Genomic DNA, 15,499 nt, shown 5'->3' with positions numbered 1-15,499 from the left:
GTTGGGCAGCTTTGCCTCGTCTTCCAAAATGCCCAGGTGTCTTCTGGGCTGCTTCCCCACCTCCCCCCGTCTCTCTCCTCCAACTGTATTATTTCAGGTACATTCTCGTTCTCCCTGCACTCCAAGTCAACCTTCGGCAAACGGGGGCAGTGTATTTACTCAATACTCACTACTTAGCACCCCCTGGGAGCCACGCACAGGGAGCGAGGCGCACAGAACCCAAGTCTGAACGTGATTCCAGTAGACAGACCTGCCTTCACCCTGCCGTCGCCACTCACACTTTCTGTTTAGTCCCAAACTGCCCTCCTGCTGCTGCTGAAGGAACAGGCACGGAGAGCCACAGGCAGACACATTACCAATCACTGTTTAGGGCCTGAACTCTGTCTAGGCCCACTTGCCACCCAGGGGTTGCAAAGGGGTATTTTCGTCCAACAACTTGAGGGCAGTAGCCACATGTATTTCTTCAATATTTCTCATAAGTGTCAGTTTAGATCCTTAATGACGATTGATTTTATATACTAAAATATACCAACACTGGGACTGACTACTGGCCCAGAACCCTCCTCAGGAGAAGTCTGAACTGAATATTAAGTTATCAGGAAATTCTTGTCAATATTCCTAAGTGCAACAGTTGTACTTAACAGAGGAAAGTGTATTTTTAAAATGCATGCTTAAATTTTCAATGAAGTGTCATGCTTTCACACGCTTCCTAGAAAAATATAATAAAGCAAATATGACAAATATTATCTGTTAAATGCAGGTGAAAAACATAGGTATGATCAATGCTCTAATCTTTCGGCTTTTCTGTGCTTAAAATTTTTCACCATCAAAAACTGAAAAAATGTCACCCCACTGGCATATCCTGTGGGCTTCAATGCTTCGGGTTTTTGTTTTTTTAGTTCATTCCTTTTTATTGCTAAAAAGTATTCCACCGTATGGCTGTATCAGACTTTGCTGATCAAATCACTAACTGGTGGACATGGGAATTGTTTCCAGTTTTCGGCTATTATGAATAATGCTGCAATGATTATTCACACAGAAGTCTTTGTGTAGGCTTCAATGGTTTTAGTAATAAGCTTAAAACAATCATTTTTAATAAGAATGGCTTGTGCTCAAGCCCCATCCAGTAATGCTTTTTCAAGACTCAAGTTTAATACATTTTTATAAAACCAAGATGACGAGAGCTTTCAGAAAAGCTTTTCTGGTTAATGTAGCTTTCTGGTGAAGTGAGGCTTTAACAACATGACATCTTTGTTTTGAATTCTGCTTTTGCAAACAGTACAGTGAGTCTAACTATGTTGCACAGATAATTGAAGATTTTGCAGGGCCTCCTGTTCACTGGACAGTGAGCTGCTGTCCAGGACTAGACAGAACCCTGACCAGCAGAAGGCACAGACCGGGCTTTGAGTCTGTAACATGGCATGAGGCTGCTTTTACCTGTAATCCCCGGTATGAGTTGTTGTTGTTGTGTTAAACTGCTTCTAGTTGCCTTACTACCTGCCATTTATTAGTTCCTAACTATATGCCAGCCACTTTGCAAGGCTTAATACTCCCAGGTGGCTCACAGGCGGGCACCCCGTGGAGATGGTAGCACCGCCCTGCTCCTGCCACCGAGCGCACGCGGCCTGGATTACAGCTCGGGTCTGCCATCCAGGCCTGTTCTTTTTGTTTCATTGCCTGGTGCCAACCATGGAACTGACTCTTTTTTTTTTTTTTTTTTTTTTTTTTTGCGGTACGCGGGCCTCTCACTGTTGTGGCCTCTCCCGTTGTGGAGCACAGGCTCCGGACGCACAGGGTCAGCAGCCATGGCTCACGGGCCCAGCCGCTCCGCGGCATGTGGGATCTTCCCGGACCGGGGCACGAACCCGTGTCCCCTGCATCGGCAGGCGGACTCCCAACCAACCACTGCGCCACCAGGGAAGCCCAGAACTGACCCTCTTAAAAGATAATTCTGCAGACTTTGAGTAGGCAGTTGGGTTTGTTTTCATAGTCTGATACCAGTACCAGTGGGTATGCTACCAATTCCTTGCACTAATTTCTTTTTTCTTTTCTTTTTTTTGGGGGGGGCTGTGCCACATGGCTTGTGGGATCTTAGTTCCTTGACCAGGAATTGAACCAGGGCCCTCAGCAGTGAAGGCGCAGCGTCCTAACTACTGGACCGCCAGGGAAGTCCCCCTTGCACTAATTTCTACAAAGCAAGCTGACTAATAACAGCTAACATTTACTGGGATATAGTGTATGTCAGACACCAATAGGCTCTTTTTCATAATTTTCTCATTCAATCTTTAAAAACATCTGTGGCACAGAAACTATTATCCACATTTTACAATTGAGAACACTGAGTCTCAAAGAAGTAATGTTGCCCAAGGATGAAAAGATTATTTCCTCAAATGCTTCTCTAATTGAGGTATGAATGACATTTCCTTCAAATAATCATCAAGAATATGGGTGACTCACATGCCGCGGAGCGGCTGGGCCCGTGAGCCATGGCTGCTGAGCCTGCGCATCCGGAGCCTGTGCCCCGCAATGGGAGAGGCCACAACAGTGAGAGGCCCGTGTACCATAAAACAAAACAAACAAACGAATATTGGTGACTCAGAAACCATGTCATTTCAGAAACTGAAAGACTTTATTAAAGAAATTTTATTTTTGCCTTAGCAGTTGACATAAAACCACCTTGACTTTTAAAGCCAGCTTTGGTCTTTCCCCAGCCTTTTCTCTGGACCATGAATTCACTTGGAGCCAACAAGTGCCTCAAAGAAAAATCCCCAAACTGTGAAGAAAACAGGCATATTTCCCTTCAGAAAATTCAGAGCCGCAGTGTTTAGTAATTAAGTGTTTTCTCCTTAACTTGCCTCAGATGGAGTGACGCCACCGTAGTGGCTCGGGAAGTGGCAGGTGCCCTCCTCCCACGTCTCCTCCATCACAGAACACCTGCTGCTAAGCAGGAGGCCAGAGGTTTGGACCCGATGCCCCATATGAGGACACTATGAAGTGCTCACTCCTTCACATCCGGCCCAGGAAGGAAAAATCTGAATTTGGGAGTGACAAAGTAAGTGCTTAAAGACCACTTACTCCAAATCTATGCTGTGCAGCAATCCAAGAAGAAAGGCACAGTACTTGTCCATCTCAAGGCTATGTGCCCCATAGCGCTCAGCAGTTACCCTCAGGTGTAACTAACTACTCTTCCCTGTCTCCTGGGGTAAGCACAATGACACCAAGGCGCTATCATCCTCTCTTTAAGAATTTCAAACAACGATACAGGTCTCGTTTAATTGCTCCTTTTGCATTTAGGTGAGATTGTTTCCCATACCAGTTTTACATGTTCTAGTATAGCTTCAAAAACTATGAACACACTGAAATTAAAACATGAAATATTAGGAATCAAAAATAACACAAGGGCCAAAGACTGTGATATGAGGCGTCAGCAGTGTGGCTTAGATGCACGTCACCCCACCTCACCCTTCCCAGAGGCAAGCTCAGGCAGCCACTGCAAGGCCTCTCCAAGGTTACGCTGGCCATCAGGGTCCAACAGTCGAGCCTGAAACAGCAACCTAAAGCAAGACCAAGCACTGGGTTGTTCTATCCAAAGGAAGCCCAAGTGTCTTCTGCAATAGATTTTCTGTGCAAGTCAGCCCTGGATCCTGGGCCAGTGGTGCTGTGCTGGGGATGTGATGTGGTTCCCCCAGCAGCAGTGATATCTGGAGATCAATACTGAAAGCTGCGCTTGGTCTGGATGTCATCAAGAATCTGCTGTAGCTCCTCATCTTCAAACCGGCCCTCCAGGCTACAAGAAGAAAACCAAAGAAGTGAGTGTTGCAGCGACTGACACTGTTCCCCACCCTCTTCTTTCGTGCGTGCTAATCTTTGAACACCACTGGCCCACCTCTCCGCTTACCCCTAAACGCTGACACCTTTATATTTCAACTCTTATTTCTTTCCTTTAAAAAACATTATGAAGTATTTCAAACATATAAAAGGTATAGAAAATAAGCTAATTTTAAAAGTTATCCCCACTTGATTCCCTTTTTTTTTTTGCCATACTGTGTGGCCTGCAAGATCTTAGTTCCCCGACCAGGGATTGAACCCGGACCCCCTGGAGTGGAAGCTCAGAGTCCTAACCACTGACCGCCAGGGAATTCCCTCCCCCCTTGATTATTAATAAACATGACAGACACAAATCGATGGCTCTGTGTGTGCTCCCCTATTCCAATTCCTTTTCTTCCTTCCCCAGAAGTAACCATTATCCTAAATTTGGTATTCATCATCCCTACATGTACTTTTTTTTTCGGTACACGGGCCTCACTGTTGTGGCCTCTCCCGTTGCGGAGCACAGGCTCCGGACGCGCAGGCTCAGCGACCATGGCTCACGGGCCCAGCCGCTCCGCGGCATGTGGGATCCTCCCGGACCGGGGCACGAACCCACATCCCCTCCACCGGCAGGCGGACTCTCAACCACTGCGCCACCAGGGAAGCCCTACATGTACTTTTATACTAATATTTACTATAGTATATGTAAATGTATCTACCAGCAATATGCAGTACTGGTTTTAAACTATAAGCAATGGCATTGTACCGTATGTATCCTTCTGCAATTTTTTCACTCAAAATTCAATTTGGCATTTGTTGACATTATTCCACGTTGTCCTAGTTCACTAGTTTTTTCACTGCTATATAATAAACATTGTATGATCATACAATGATTTCTCCAGTCTTGATTGTTGTCCAGTTTTTGCTATCACTAACAATGCAGCAATAAACATTGGAATACATGTCTTCTTTTAAACTACGTATGCGTTGCTTTTAGGACACGTACCCAGGAATGAATTTTGGGGTCATGGGGTATATTCATCTTTAGCTTTACTGGATGTAGCCAAACTGCTCTCCAAAGTGACCGTACTAATTTGCACTCCTATCATCAGTGTACCAGAGTTTCAGCTGTTACACATTTTTGCCAACAATTGGTGTGCTATAAAACAATCAATCTCATTACAAAGGCACTCATTCAACGTTGGTGGTATCTATCTAGATTTTAAATGCACACAGCTTTTAGACATAGTAATTCTACTTGTAAGAATTTATCCAATACACATAGAGCTTTTCACAACCAGTCCTAACCTTGGGATCAGAGCCTTGGACTCCTCAGCAGTCTCTGGACAAAGGTTGGCTAAACAGGCCAACTCAAACTTATGAAGCTTCTTCTGGAGCAGCAAGCTGATCACAGGGAAGAAAATCAAGACAAACAAACAAAATCAAACAATGATGAATAGGAAAAAGGGCATCAAATGTAGCTAGCAAGGAAGAGAAAAAATAAAGCACTTGCAATCTTCCCATTATGGTTAGGTTTGCTGCAAAATCCCACTTTCAAATCACTTCCTGTTCCTCTTCCTGGAGAACAGGAAGCTACAACGAAATCATGCAGAGACCGTGAAAACAAGGCGAGCACACCAAGGCAGAGAATGCTTGCGATGATAACTTCTGAGAAACTGCTATCTACCTCGAGGACTATACAAGCTTTCCCCCAAGAATGTATCCTGTTGCTCTTTGCTCTTCCTACCACTGTTCTTTGCTTCCTTTGTTATTAATTGTATGTCAAACACATGATGTCAGATGTCCCCAATCTACCAGGCATTTTGACTTGGAGAAAATTCTCTTTTAAGTGTATCTAAAAAATAAATACAGGCATATCTTACTTTGTACAAATCTATGTATAAACTGCATCTTATTTTAAATGTACTTCTAGTTCAAACTGTAAAAAAGAACATCAATACAAATCATATCCTGGATTCTCACACATCGACTTCTTAAAACAGAGGTCGTCCATGGTAAATCTGGTTTCAGAGAGGACCTTAATTATCTGTTCAGAAACAAACATTTCCTGTCCTTACCACTCGATTACAAGCCTATTAGTTATTGTTCAAAATTGAGAAAATAGGGGCTTTCCTGGTGACACAGTGGTTGGGGGTCCGCCCGCCGGTGCAGGGGACGCGGGTTTGTGCCGTGGTCCGGGGGAATCCCATGTGCTATGGAGCGGCTGGGCCTGTGAGCTGTGGCCGCTGGGCCTGTGCATCCGGAGCCTGTGCTCCGCAGCAGGAGAGGCCGCGGCGGTGAGAGGCCCACGTACAAAAAAAAAAAAAAAAAAAAAAAAATTTGAGAAAATAAAGACAGAAAACTGAAAGTCACTACCTAAACAAAATCAATGTTACCATCTTAGTATGCCATTCCAAACGTCTTCCTATGTTTTAGAATACAAACTCACTCATTCTGTTTTGTAACTTTTCGTCACCTAATAAAGCTATTTTCATTTTGTAAAGAAAATACCGTAAACTTAGTTACACAGGCAGAGGTTCATAATGTAGTGTATGTATCATATGGAGGCATTTGTTGTAAAATGAACACATGCTCATTTATAAAAAAATACCACCTCCCCAAAACCCCAACATGGGAAAATAACCTGAAATTCTACCCAGAAATAACCACTGTTAACATTTTCGTGGAGAGTCCACCCCCCTTTACATAATTAAAAACAAAAAAACAAACAAAACAAAACCCCAAAAGGAATTATAACAAATGTTATTCTGTAACTGGCCTTTTTTTCACTCAACAATACAGAAGCTGTTTTCCTTATTAGTACACACATAACTTTACCTTGAACATGGCATTGCACTGAAAAGTTGTGCCATAAATTTATATATCATATTTCCTGCTGTTGAACATTTCTGTTGTTTCCAATTATTCATCATTTAAAATAATGCATTCTAGGGCTTCCCTGGTGGCGCAGTGGTTGAAAGTCCGCCTGCCGATGCAGGGGACACGGGTTCGTGCCCCGGTCCGGGAGGATCCCACATGCCACGGAGCGGCTGGGCCTGTGAGCCATGGCCGCTGAGCCTGCACGTCCGGAGCCTGTGCTCCGCAACGGGAGAGGCCACAACAGTGAGAGGCCCGCGTATGGCAAAAAAAAATAAAAATAAAAAATAATGCATTCTAGACATCATTGTAAATGTATACTTCTTTGTGCACTTGATTGATTACTGTGTGCTTTAAAGAGAAATTCCTGGAAGCAGAATTATTCAGTCACAGGATATGATATGATATAACTGGGTGGCTTCTTTCTGAGAGACAGTGCCCTAAAAGGGCTTTACCAATATACACTACACTTCCACCAGCAATAAAAGATGGTGCCTGTTGCCTCTACTTCTTACACTAGGTTTCCCATTCTTTTTTTTTTTTGGCTGTGTCAGGTCTTCATTGCAGCACGCAGGATCTTCGTGGCAGCGTCTTTCGTTGTGGCACGTGGGCTCTTCGTTGCAGCATATGGGCTTCTCTCTAGCTGTGGCATGCTGGTTTTTCTCTCTCTAGTTGTGGCGCGCAGGCTCCAGGGCACATGGACTCTGTAGTTTGCAGCGCGCGGGCTTCTCTCTAGTTGAGGCACATGGGCTCAGTAGTTGCGGCGTGCGGACTCAGTAGTTGTGCTGCACGGGCTTAGCTGCCCTGTGGCATGTGGGATCTTAGTTCCCCGACCAGGGGTCGAACCCGCGTCCCCTGCACTGGAAGGCGGACTCTTTAACACTGGACCACCAGGGAAGTCCCAGGTTTCCCATTCTTTTTTTTTTTTTTTAGTTTCTGCTTTATAACAAAGTGAATCAGTCATACATACACATCTGTTCCCACATCCCTTCCCTCTTGCGTCTCCCTCCCTCCCACCCTCCCCATCCCACCCCTCCAGGTGGTCACAAAGCACTGAGCTGATTCCCATTCTTTTTAAACCTACTTAGCTATTTTAGCATTTCTTTGATTTCCTAGAAGATGAACATTTCATTTGAATTAGATAGTCATTTGAAGTTCTGATATAAATCAAGTCATTAGAGACTAATAAATCCATTTTTATAAACTGGGTGTCATCTCTTAATTATTTGTTAGAGCTCTTAACATTAAGGATATCAATCCTTTTCCCAGTTTATTCACACTTAGATTTTACTTATGGCACTTTATTTAAAGATATTTATGTAAATTCATTTACTTACTCAACTAAAAATTATTTAGTGCCTACAATAATGAATATAATCAAGTCCTCGCCTTTCCAAAGCTTACAGCCAGCTATAGTCCATCAAGTTTCCCCTCATTTAAAGTCCTGCTAACCAGAGCCAAAACTGTATATTCACTCAAGTTATCACATAGCATTTTTTTTTTTTTGGCGGTACACGGCCTCTCACTGTTGTGGCCTCTCCCGTTGCGGAGCACAGGGTCCGGATGTGCAGGCTCAGCGGCCATGGCTCACGGGCCCAGCAGCTCCACAGGATGCGGGATCCTCCCGGACTGGGGCACGAACCCGTGTCCCCTGCATCGGCAGGCGGACTCTCAACCACTGTGCCACCAGGGAAGCCCCCACACATAGCACTTTTATGCATGATAGTTTACATTTAAATCTTTAATTCCTTCAGAAATTATTTTGGTATAAGGTATACAGAGTTACAACTTCATTTAAAAATATTTTCCCAGTAACATACAGTACCATCTTTGCCATACGCTGGACTCATACAAAACATAATAGATGTGGATTTGTATCTGTTCCTGACTTTTCTCTTCTGCTCCAATCATCTATCTATTCTCAGGCCAAAGTGTCACTATTTTCATTACTGTCATTTTTTAATGTATTTTAACAGCTTATAGGGCAAACTCCCCTTCCTTTTCCTTTTTAAAAGTTTTTCTGGGGCTTCCCTGGTAGCGCAGTGGTTAAGAATCTGCCTGCCAATGCAGGGGACATGGGTTCAAGCCCTGGTCCAGGAGGATCCCACATGCCACGGAGCAACTACGCCCGTGAGCCATAACTACTGAGCCTGTGTGCCTAGAGCCCAAGAGCCACAGCTACTGAGCCCACGCGCCTAGAGCCCACACGCGGCAACAAGAGAAGCCACCGCAATGAGAAGCCCGCGCACCACAACGAAGGGTAGCCCTTGCTCACCACAACTAGAGAAAAGCCCGTGCACAGCAACAAAGACCCAACACAGTCAAAAATGAATAAATAAATAAATAAATTTATTTTTTTAAAAAGTTTTTCTGACCATTCTTACAAATTTTAGATCTTTGCGGGGGGGCATTCGTTAATTAACTTATTATTTATTTTTCACAGCGGAAGATATATTTTTCTTGGCGCCACTTAGGTAGCCTGTGCTGCCCACTGGTAGGATTCAGGTGATTGGCGCCTTGCCTCAGCCACTGTATGTTTATTTATAATGATCTACTACCACCTCATCTTAATTGCATTATATGGCAAATTATGCTTTATCAGTGGAATAACAGTAACAGCCACAAAACAAATTACAGATGTTCCAGATGGTATAACAATGAATGCACTGTCATCCAAAACCCTACTTACAAAGTTCCGAGCATATCTGAGAATATATATCAATTACCTTGAGGATTTAGGATGGCACTAAATGTATACATTAATTTGAGGAGAAATGACATTTTTACAGTATTAAGAACTCTTATTCGTGAATGTTTAAGTCCACCTTCATTTATTCAAGTCATCTTTTTGGTTCAACACTGCAGTTCTGTATGTAATCTTTTCCCCATGCATATACCCACACTTTTCAGAACAGGCTATACTTCATATACAGCTTTATCACTTCATTTTCTGCACGCCTAAATTATGCGAACATCCTTCAATTTCATTTTCTATCATAATTTTCAATGACAATATAGTAGTCCATCAAACGGATTTACCACAATTTATTTAATTACTGTTGAATATTTAGTTTCTTTTTATACTGTGACTATTATTAATAGCTCTCTGAAGAATATTTGCATATATACATCTTTTTGTCCACTTGCTTTTCCTTAGGACAGTACTTCTCAAGCATTTCACCAGAGTAGAGCGAACAAGTACCCACAGCCAACTCGGGGGCATAGGCACGAATGACTTTCTGCAACTGCAAGGATTTAAGTCTCATGATTTATTTCAATAATTCAGGGACTTCCCTGGTGGTCCAATGGTTAAGACTCCGAGCTCCCAATGCAGAGGGCACGGGTTCGATCGATCCCTGGTCGGGAAACTAATATCTCGTGTGCCGCGTGGTACAGCCAAAATAAATAATAATAAAAATAAATAAATACAACTAAAGTATTAGAAAAAAGAGTTCATATATATCATTTGTTTTACTTCACAATATACTGGTATCCGTTTGCTTTAATGCAGAAATGTTTTCAACCATACCACCAAGTAACACTGATGACACCCAGTTTATAAAAGTGGACTTCTCTAGTGGCTCAAATTATATCAGAACTTCAAATGACTAATTCACGAGACAATGTTCATCTTCGAAGAAATCAAAGAAATGCTAAAACAGCTCTTGTTTTCCCTGGGGCCTCCTATATACCCCAGCACCTCACTGTTTCCCAGAGCACATCCAACCAATTTGAGAAGCAATGCCTTAGGAAAAAATGCTAAAAGCCGGTCACCTTTTGAATGGTGAAGCAAAGATCCAGAAAGAATGCTCCTGATTTATACTTATTAACATAGCAAGATCTCTAGGACACATCAGGGAAATAATAAATAAGCTCACTTTATTAAAAAAAGAAAAAAAGAAAAAGATAACAATGCTGTGTGTTTATGGTGTGTATGCCAATGTATGGAACAAGCTCTGCAGGGCTAACAACAAACTTCTGACAGCAGTCACTCTGCACGGAGGTAACTGGGATTTGGGGTACAGCAAAAGGTGGCCAAGGAGGATTCTGACCATATAAGCTATCTCAAAATTTTGACGAAGATATTATTTTACTTACATTAATCGTACAGGTGATGCCCACGGGGTGGTGGGGAGGAGCGGGGGAGGCGGCGACAGCATTCTACGTGCAGATGTCTAACAGTCTGGATTAATAAAACTTTCTGTCAGCACTCACCTACGTACACTGGCAATGGTCTCTCTGTTTTTGAAACGACTGAAACGGGCTGTGTAGTTTAAAGTTTTCATGAAGACCTCAGAAAGTTCCTGTTCGTCCTCTGCACTCTCATTTTGTTGCTTTCGATGCTCCAGAAGCATATGAACTTCTGAATTTAGAAGTGTCTCAGCTGTTTCAAACTCTATTTGTGAGAAGCATAAATGTCAGCTGAAAATATTCCTCCAAAAGTCAGCTTCTAAACGTTCCTTTTGCCTTTGAGACTATCGGCAAGTCTCTGTCCCTACAGAAATCCAGAGGCTTCATATCCCACAACTGTACAGTATTTTTCAGGTTTTTTGTTTTTGTTTTTGTTTTTGTTTTTGCCATGCCGCGTGGCTTGTGGGATCTTAGTTCCCCGACCAGGGATTGAACTCGGGGCCCCCGGCAGTGAGAGCACCAAGTCCTAACCACTGGACTGCCAGGGAATTTCTAACTGTACAGCATTTAAAAAACAAACAAACAAACAAAAACCTGAATAAAAAGTACCTAGACAAAACCTAAATACGAAAAACAGGTTTAATTTATCATGAAATTAAGAAAACCATCTCCCTCTTAGTTATTACACCATAAAAAAGAAAAAAAACATATATTTCCATTATGCCCAAAACTTCCAAGAAGCTATCCTATGGAAGGAAGTATTTCACCTAGAGTCTATAAAATACCATACTAGAAGCAACCTATATGTCTATAAACAGATAAATAGTATTATGGTACAACCATTAAGTACTTCCTAGCCCTTTGAAAGAATAAACAGTTCTACACAATATATCATGAAATTTTTAAAAAGCTGTATGATTTCTATAGCATGATTCTATTTTTGCAAAGAATAAAGTGTATATGTATAAGTATATATTTATAAATGAGCACAGTTTGGAAGCATAAGCACTAAACTATTTACAGTTGTTTCCTCTGGGTGAAAAGGTGTGAAATTTCATGTTTTACTGTGGATATAGTAATTTTTTTTAAAAGGAGGATACTGTTAAGGCTTCCTGCGCTTACTTTGTGTTTTCCAGTACCTGTAAGATGTGATACTTTAAAATCTTAAGCTTTCTACTTATTTTTAAATTATTATTATTATTATTATTATTTTGCGGTACGCGGGCTTCTCGCTGCCGTGGCCTCTCCCGTTGCGGAGCACAGGCTTCGGACGCGCCGGCTCAGCGGCCATGGCTCACGGGCCCAGCCGCTCCGCGGAATGCGGGATCCTCCCGGACCGGGGCACGAACCCGTGTCCCCTGCATCGGCAGGCGGACTCTCAACCACTGTGCCACCAGGGGAGCCCTTAGTTTGGGTTTTTTAATTACAAATTAAGCACATCACACTGCAAAGAGTAAGTTCTCTGATAGCAAAATGTGCTTTACTCCCAGCCATCTGACAAAGATTCTCTCCCTGACCAAACTCCAGGCTCCTTCCTGTGCGCCCTCTTCTCCCCAAGGACTCAACTTTGCTCCACAGAAACTTGATGAGGGCTTCCCTGGTGGCTCAGTGGTTAAGAATCCGCCTGCCAATGCAGGGGACACGGGTTCGATCCCTGGTCTGGGAAGATCCCACATGCCGCGGAGTAACTAAGCCCGTGTGCCACAGCTCTTGAGCCCGCGCGCCTAGAGCCCGTGCTCCGCAACAAGAGAAGCCAACGCAATGAGAAGCCCGCGCACCGCAACGAAGAGCAGCCCCCGCTCGCCACAGCTAGAGAAAGCCCACATGCAGCAACGAAGACCCAATGCAGCCAAAAACAAATAAAAATAAAGTAAATGCATTTCAAACACTAACAAGATTTCTAATAGCTCCAGGCCGCATCCCTGGGATGACTCTAGCTCTTTACAGTGGCTGTTTATGAAAACTGAAGGCTGCCAAAATAACTTACTCTTTGTTCCAGCCAACACCTTAAGGCAGGGCCCCTGTCTCCCAGCTCAGAGCGAGGGGTGTGGGAGGGTTGGAGTTAACCGCCAGTTAACAAATGCAAAGGGGTTTCAAATGGACCCACACCCCGCTTCCCGCTTTTTGTAATTTTTCACTTCCCCGACCCTACTGAGGCCCCGCTCACTCCTCTCCTTATTCCTTCATTCTCCCTTTAAAATGCCCAGTCACCTCTACAGATCGAAGTTTAGATGAGTTCACGCTTGACTCTCTGTCCTACTGCAATAGTATATTACTGATTAAAATCTGTCCTTTCCCCTTTAGTGCCAGCTTTATCTTTGACATATCCCTCCAGCACTTCGCAGCTCATCGGATAAAACAAACTACTTAAACAGGAGCAAGAGGCCGCCCAGGGGCGGTGTGGAGTTGGGCGCCGACGGCTCCAGGGCTGCAGGCGTGGACTCCGGCTGGCCCGCTCCCGCGGCACCTTACCCCGCCGGCCCGCATCCCCCTCCTCCCTGCCCTTCGCCACGCCTGCCCAGGCCTGCGGCGACCACGCAGGACCACGGGGGCAGTCCGGCAGCCTCAGGCCGCACCTTTGGGAAAGATGAGCTGTGAGGCGTCCTCCTCTACGTCGCCAGCCCGCGGATCACTGCCACCGGCCGCCATCGTCTTGCCGCGCACCGCAGCCCACACCGCCGGAAGCGGAAGCGCCGAGCCGCGGCCACGGAGGGGGCGTGGTCTTGGAGACGGGGCGGGGCTCCATTGGGGATGGGCGGGACCCCGACGAGGCGGGCGGGGCCTAGGGACTTGCTGCGGCCTTGAGCTTCCCTTAAGGAAGCGGAGACAGGCCAGAGCCGCGGGGTCGCGGGGGTTCCCGGAGGGCCGAGGGGCGTCTTGCGCTGGCCGCTTCCGGAGAAACCGTCCTTCTCTTCTCCAGTACGCCCTTCGCCGCGCGTCGTGGGGACTGGTCACTTGGCCTTTCTGAGCCTCAGCTGACTCAACGGTGAAGTGTGGATGAGGACACCTGCTTCCCAGAGCGTAGGGAAGGATTAGATGAGATGCAGGAACGCGCTGACCGACCCAAGGAACTGTCGTTGATGGGAAGCTGGGTAGGTGACTCCGAAAACATATAGTATAATTTCTTACAATGCCTTAAGCATTTAAAATGTTTGATTTGTAGTGGAATTTTTCCAATACTTCTCAACATGTGGATAGTGATATTGAGAGGCCTGTTGGAACATTTGGATGATACTTAGAAAAGTAAGCAGGGGCTTTCCTGGTGGCGCAGTGGTTAAGAATCCGCCTGACAATACAGGGGACACGGGTTCAATCCCTGGGATCCCTGGCCCAGGAAGATCCCACATGCCGCGGAGCAACTAAGCCAGTGCGCCACAACTACTGAGCCTGCATGCCACAACTACTGAAGCCCGCGTGCCTAGAGCCCATGCTCCACAAGAAGAGAAGCCACCACAGCCAGAAGCCTGCACACCCGCAATGAAGAGTAGCCCCTGCTCGCTGCAACTAGAGGAAGTCCGCCGGCAGCAACGAAGACCCAATGCAGCCAAAAATAAATAAATAAATTAATTAATTTAAAAAATGATAAGCAAATGAAAAAGTTTCCAACTTGAGAGAAAACAGATGGCTGTACAATGAAGGAAATAATCACAGTGCACTACTTGGCTCAGGCGTGAACCACGTTTAGGTATCATGTGAACTCTGTTAACAGAAAATGAATGAGGATATTACCAGACGAGAATATGTACCTGTATTCTTTTGATTTATAAATATAATTTTCACAAAGTTAATTTACCTTGTATCTGTATTTCCAGAAGAAATGTATCCGGTGAATTAATGGCAGGTTATATAGTATGTTAGAGCTTATTACCGCCTTGAAGGGCTTTCCTACACAGTTCATTACAGCTGTGGACCGATGTCCCGAGGAGTCTGGGGACATGCAGCAGCTGGGTGTGGGAAATGGTCCTGAACTCAGCATAGGCCCCTTTCTCTCATCTATCCATCCAACAGGGCTTTACAGAGCAACTACTACTTACTGGACTTAACCATGGGCTGCCCCCAGGGCTAGCCGGATACCCAACACACACAGCAGGAGAGAAGTCAACAGGTGAAGAGAGAAGAAAGGAGAATAACAAATAATACATAGTGATGTTTCATAGGTTGGTTTGTCCACATTTTCATTCAGGAAAACCATCATAACTATTTAAGTGCAAAACCCTGAGGTTAAAAAGATGAATCAGTCCTAGAGCTGTCCCCAAAAGGAGCTCACTAAGAGTGACTGATGCAAGATCTGAACTTATTTTCCATCATAAAAGAAAGTGGCAAGGGGTATGAGAGATATGGAAGGATACAGAGAAAGAGGTCATTATGCTCCTCAAGAGCTACTATGGTTCTTTGTGCTGTATTGGCTCAGGGTCAAGTTCTTCAACCAGCCCAGCGAGTGCCTTTCAAAGGCAGATAATCAAGCCAAGGTCACAGACCCTAGATTGATCTGGAAGCAGCTTTAGAGCGCTTCCTCCACCCTCAGTCTCACAAGAACCACCGATCTCTGACCACATGGCTTAGTTCACGTTTCAGACAACAGAATGAGTTTAAAATGGCAAATTTTGTGTTATATATATTTTACCACCACCAAAAACAAACAAACAAAAAACCAATATGGAATTGCATGCTGTTTAACTGC

At 44.5% G+C, this 15,499-nt stretch overlaps 1 protein-coding gene across 1 annotated transcript; it reads right to left on the bottom strand.

Annotated features, from left to right (window-relative positions):
* Positions 1-2,625: 2,625 nt before the first annotated feature.
* POLR2D (RNA polymerase II subunit D) lies at positions 2,626-13,491 on the bottom strand. The gene is made up of 4 exons (XM_060106562.1): positions 13,395-13,491; positions 10,903-11,083; positions 5,119-5,214; positions 2,626-3,787 (listed from the first exon to the last, which is right to left on the bottom strand). Exons 1-4 carry the CDS (start codon positions 13,465-13,467, stop codon positions 3,709-3,711), a joined length of 429 nt encoding a protein of 142 aa, XP_059962545.1. The 5' UTR covers positions 13,468-13,491; the 3' UTR covers positions 2,626-3,708.
* Between the last annotated feature and the right edge of the window lie 2,008 nt (positions 13,492-15,499).

This window comes from Mesoplodon densirostris, chromosome 8 (genome assembly GCF_025265405.1).
Source record: "Mesoplodon densirostris isolate mMesDen1 chromosome 8, mMesDen1 primary haplotype, whole genome shotgun sequence".
In the NCBI taxonomy this organism is placed as follows: Eukaryota; Metazoa; Chordata; class Mammalia; order Artiodactyla; family Ziphiidae; genus Mesoplodon; species Mesoplodon densirostris.
The sequence above is the reverse complement of the archived record's forward strand: the minus strand, read 5'-3'. Positions and strand labels throughout refer to the sequence as shown.

Excerpts from the sequence above, each read along its gene's own strand:
- POLR2D (XM_060106562.1), bottom strand. The coding sequence starts at position 13,467 with ATGGCGGCCGGTGGCAGTGATCCGCGGGCTGGCGACGTAGAGGAGGAC. Across the intron at positions 11,084-13,394 it reads ACAGCTCATCTTTCCCAAAG|AGTTTGAAACAGCTGAGACA; the intron begins GTGCGGCCTGAG and ends TCTCACAAATAG. Across the intron at positions 5,215-10,902 it reads ACCATTGCCAGTGTACGTAG|CTTGCTGCTCCAGAAGAAGC; the intron begins GTGAGTGCTGAC and ends CCCTGTGATCAG.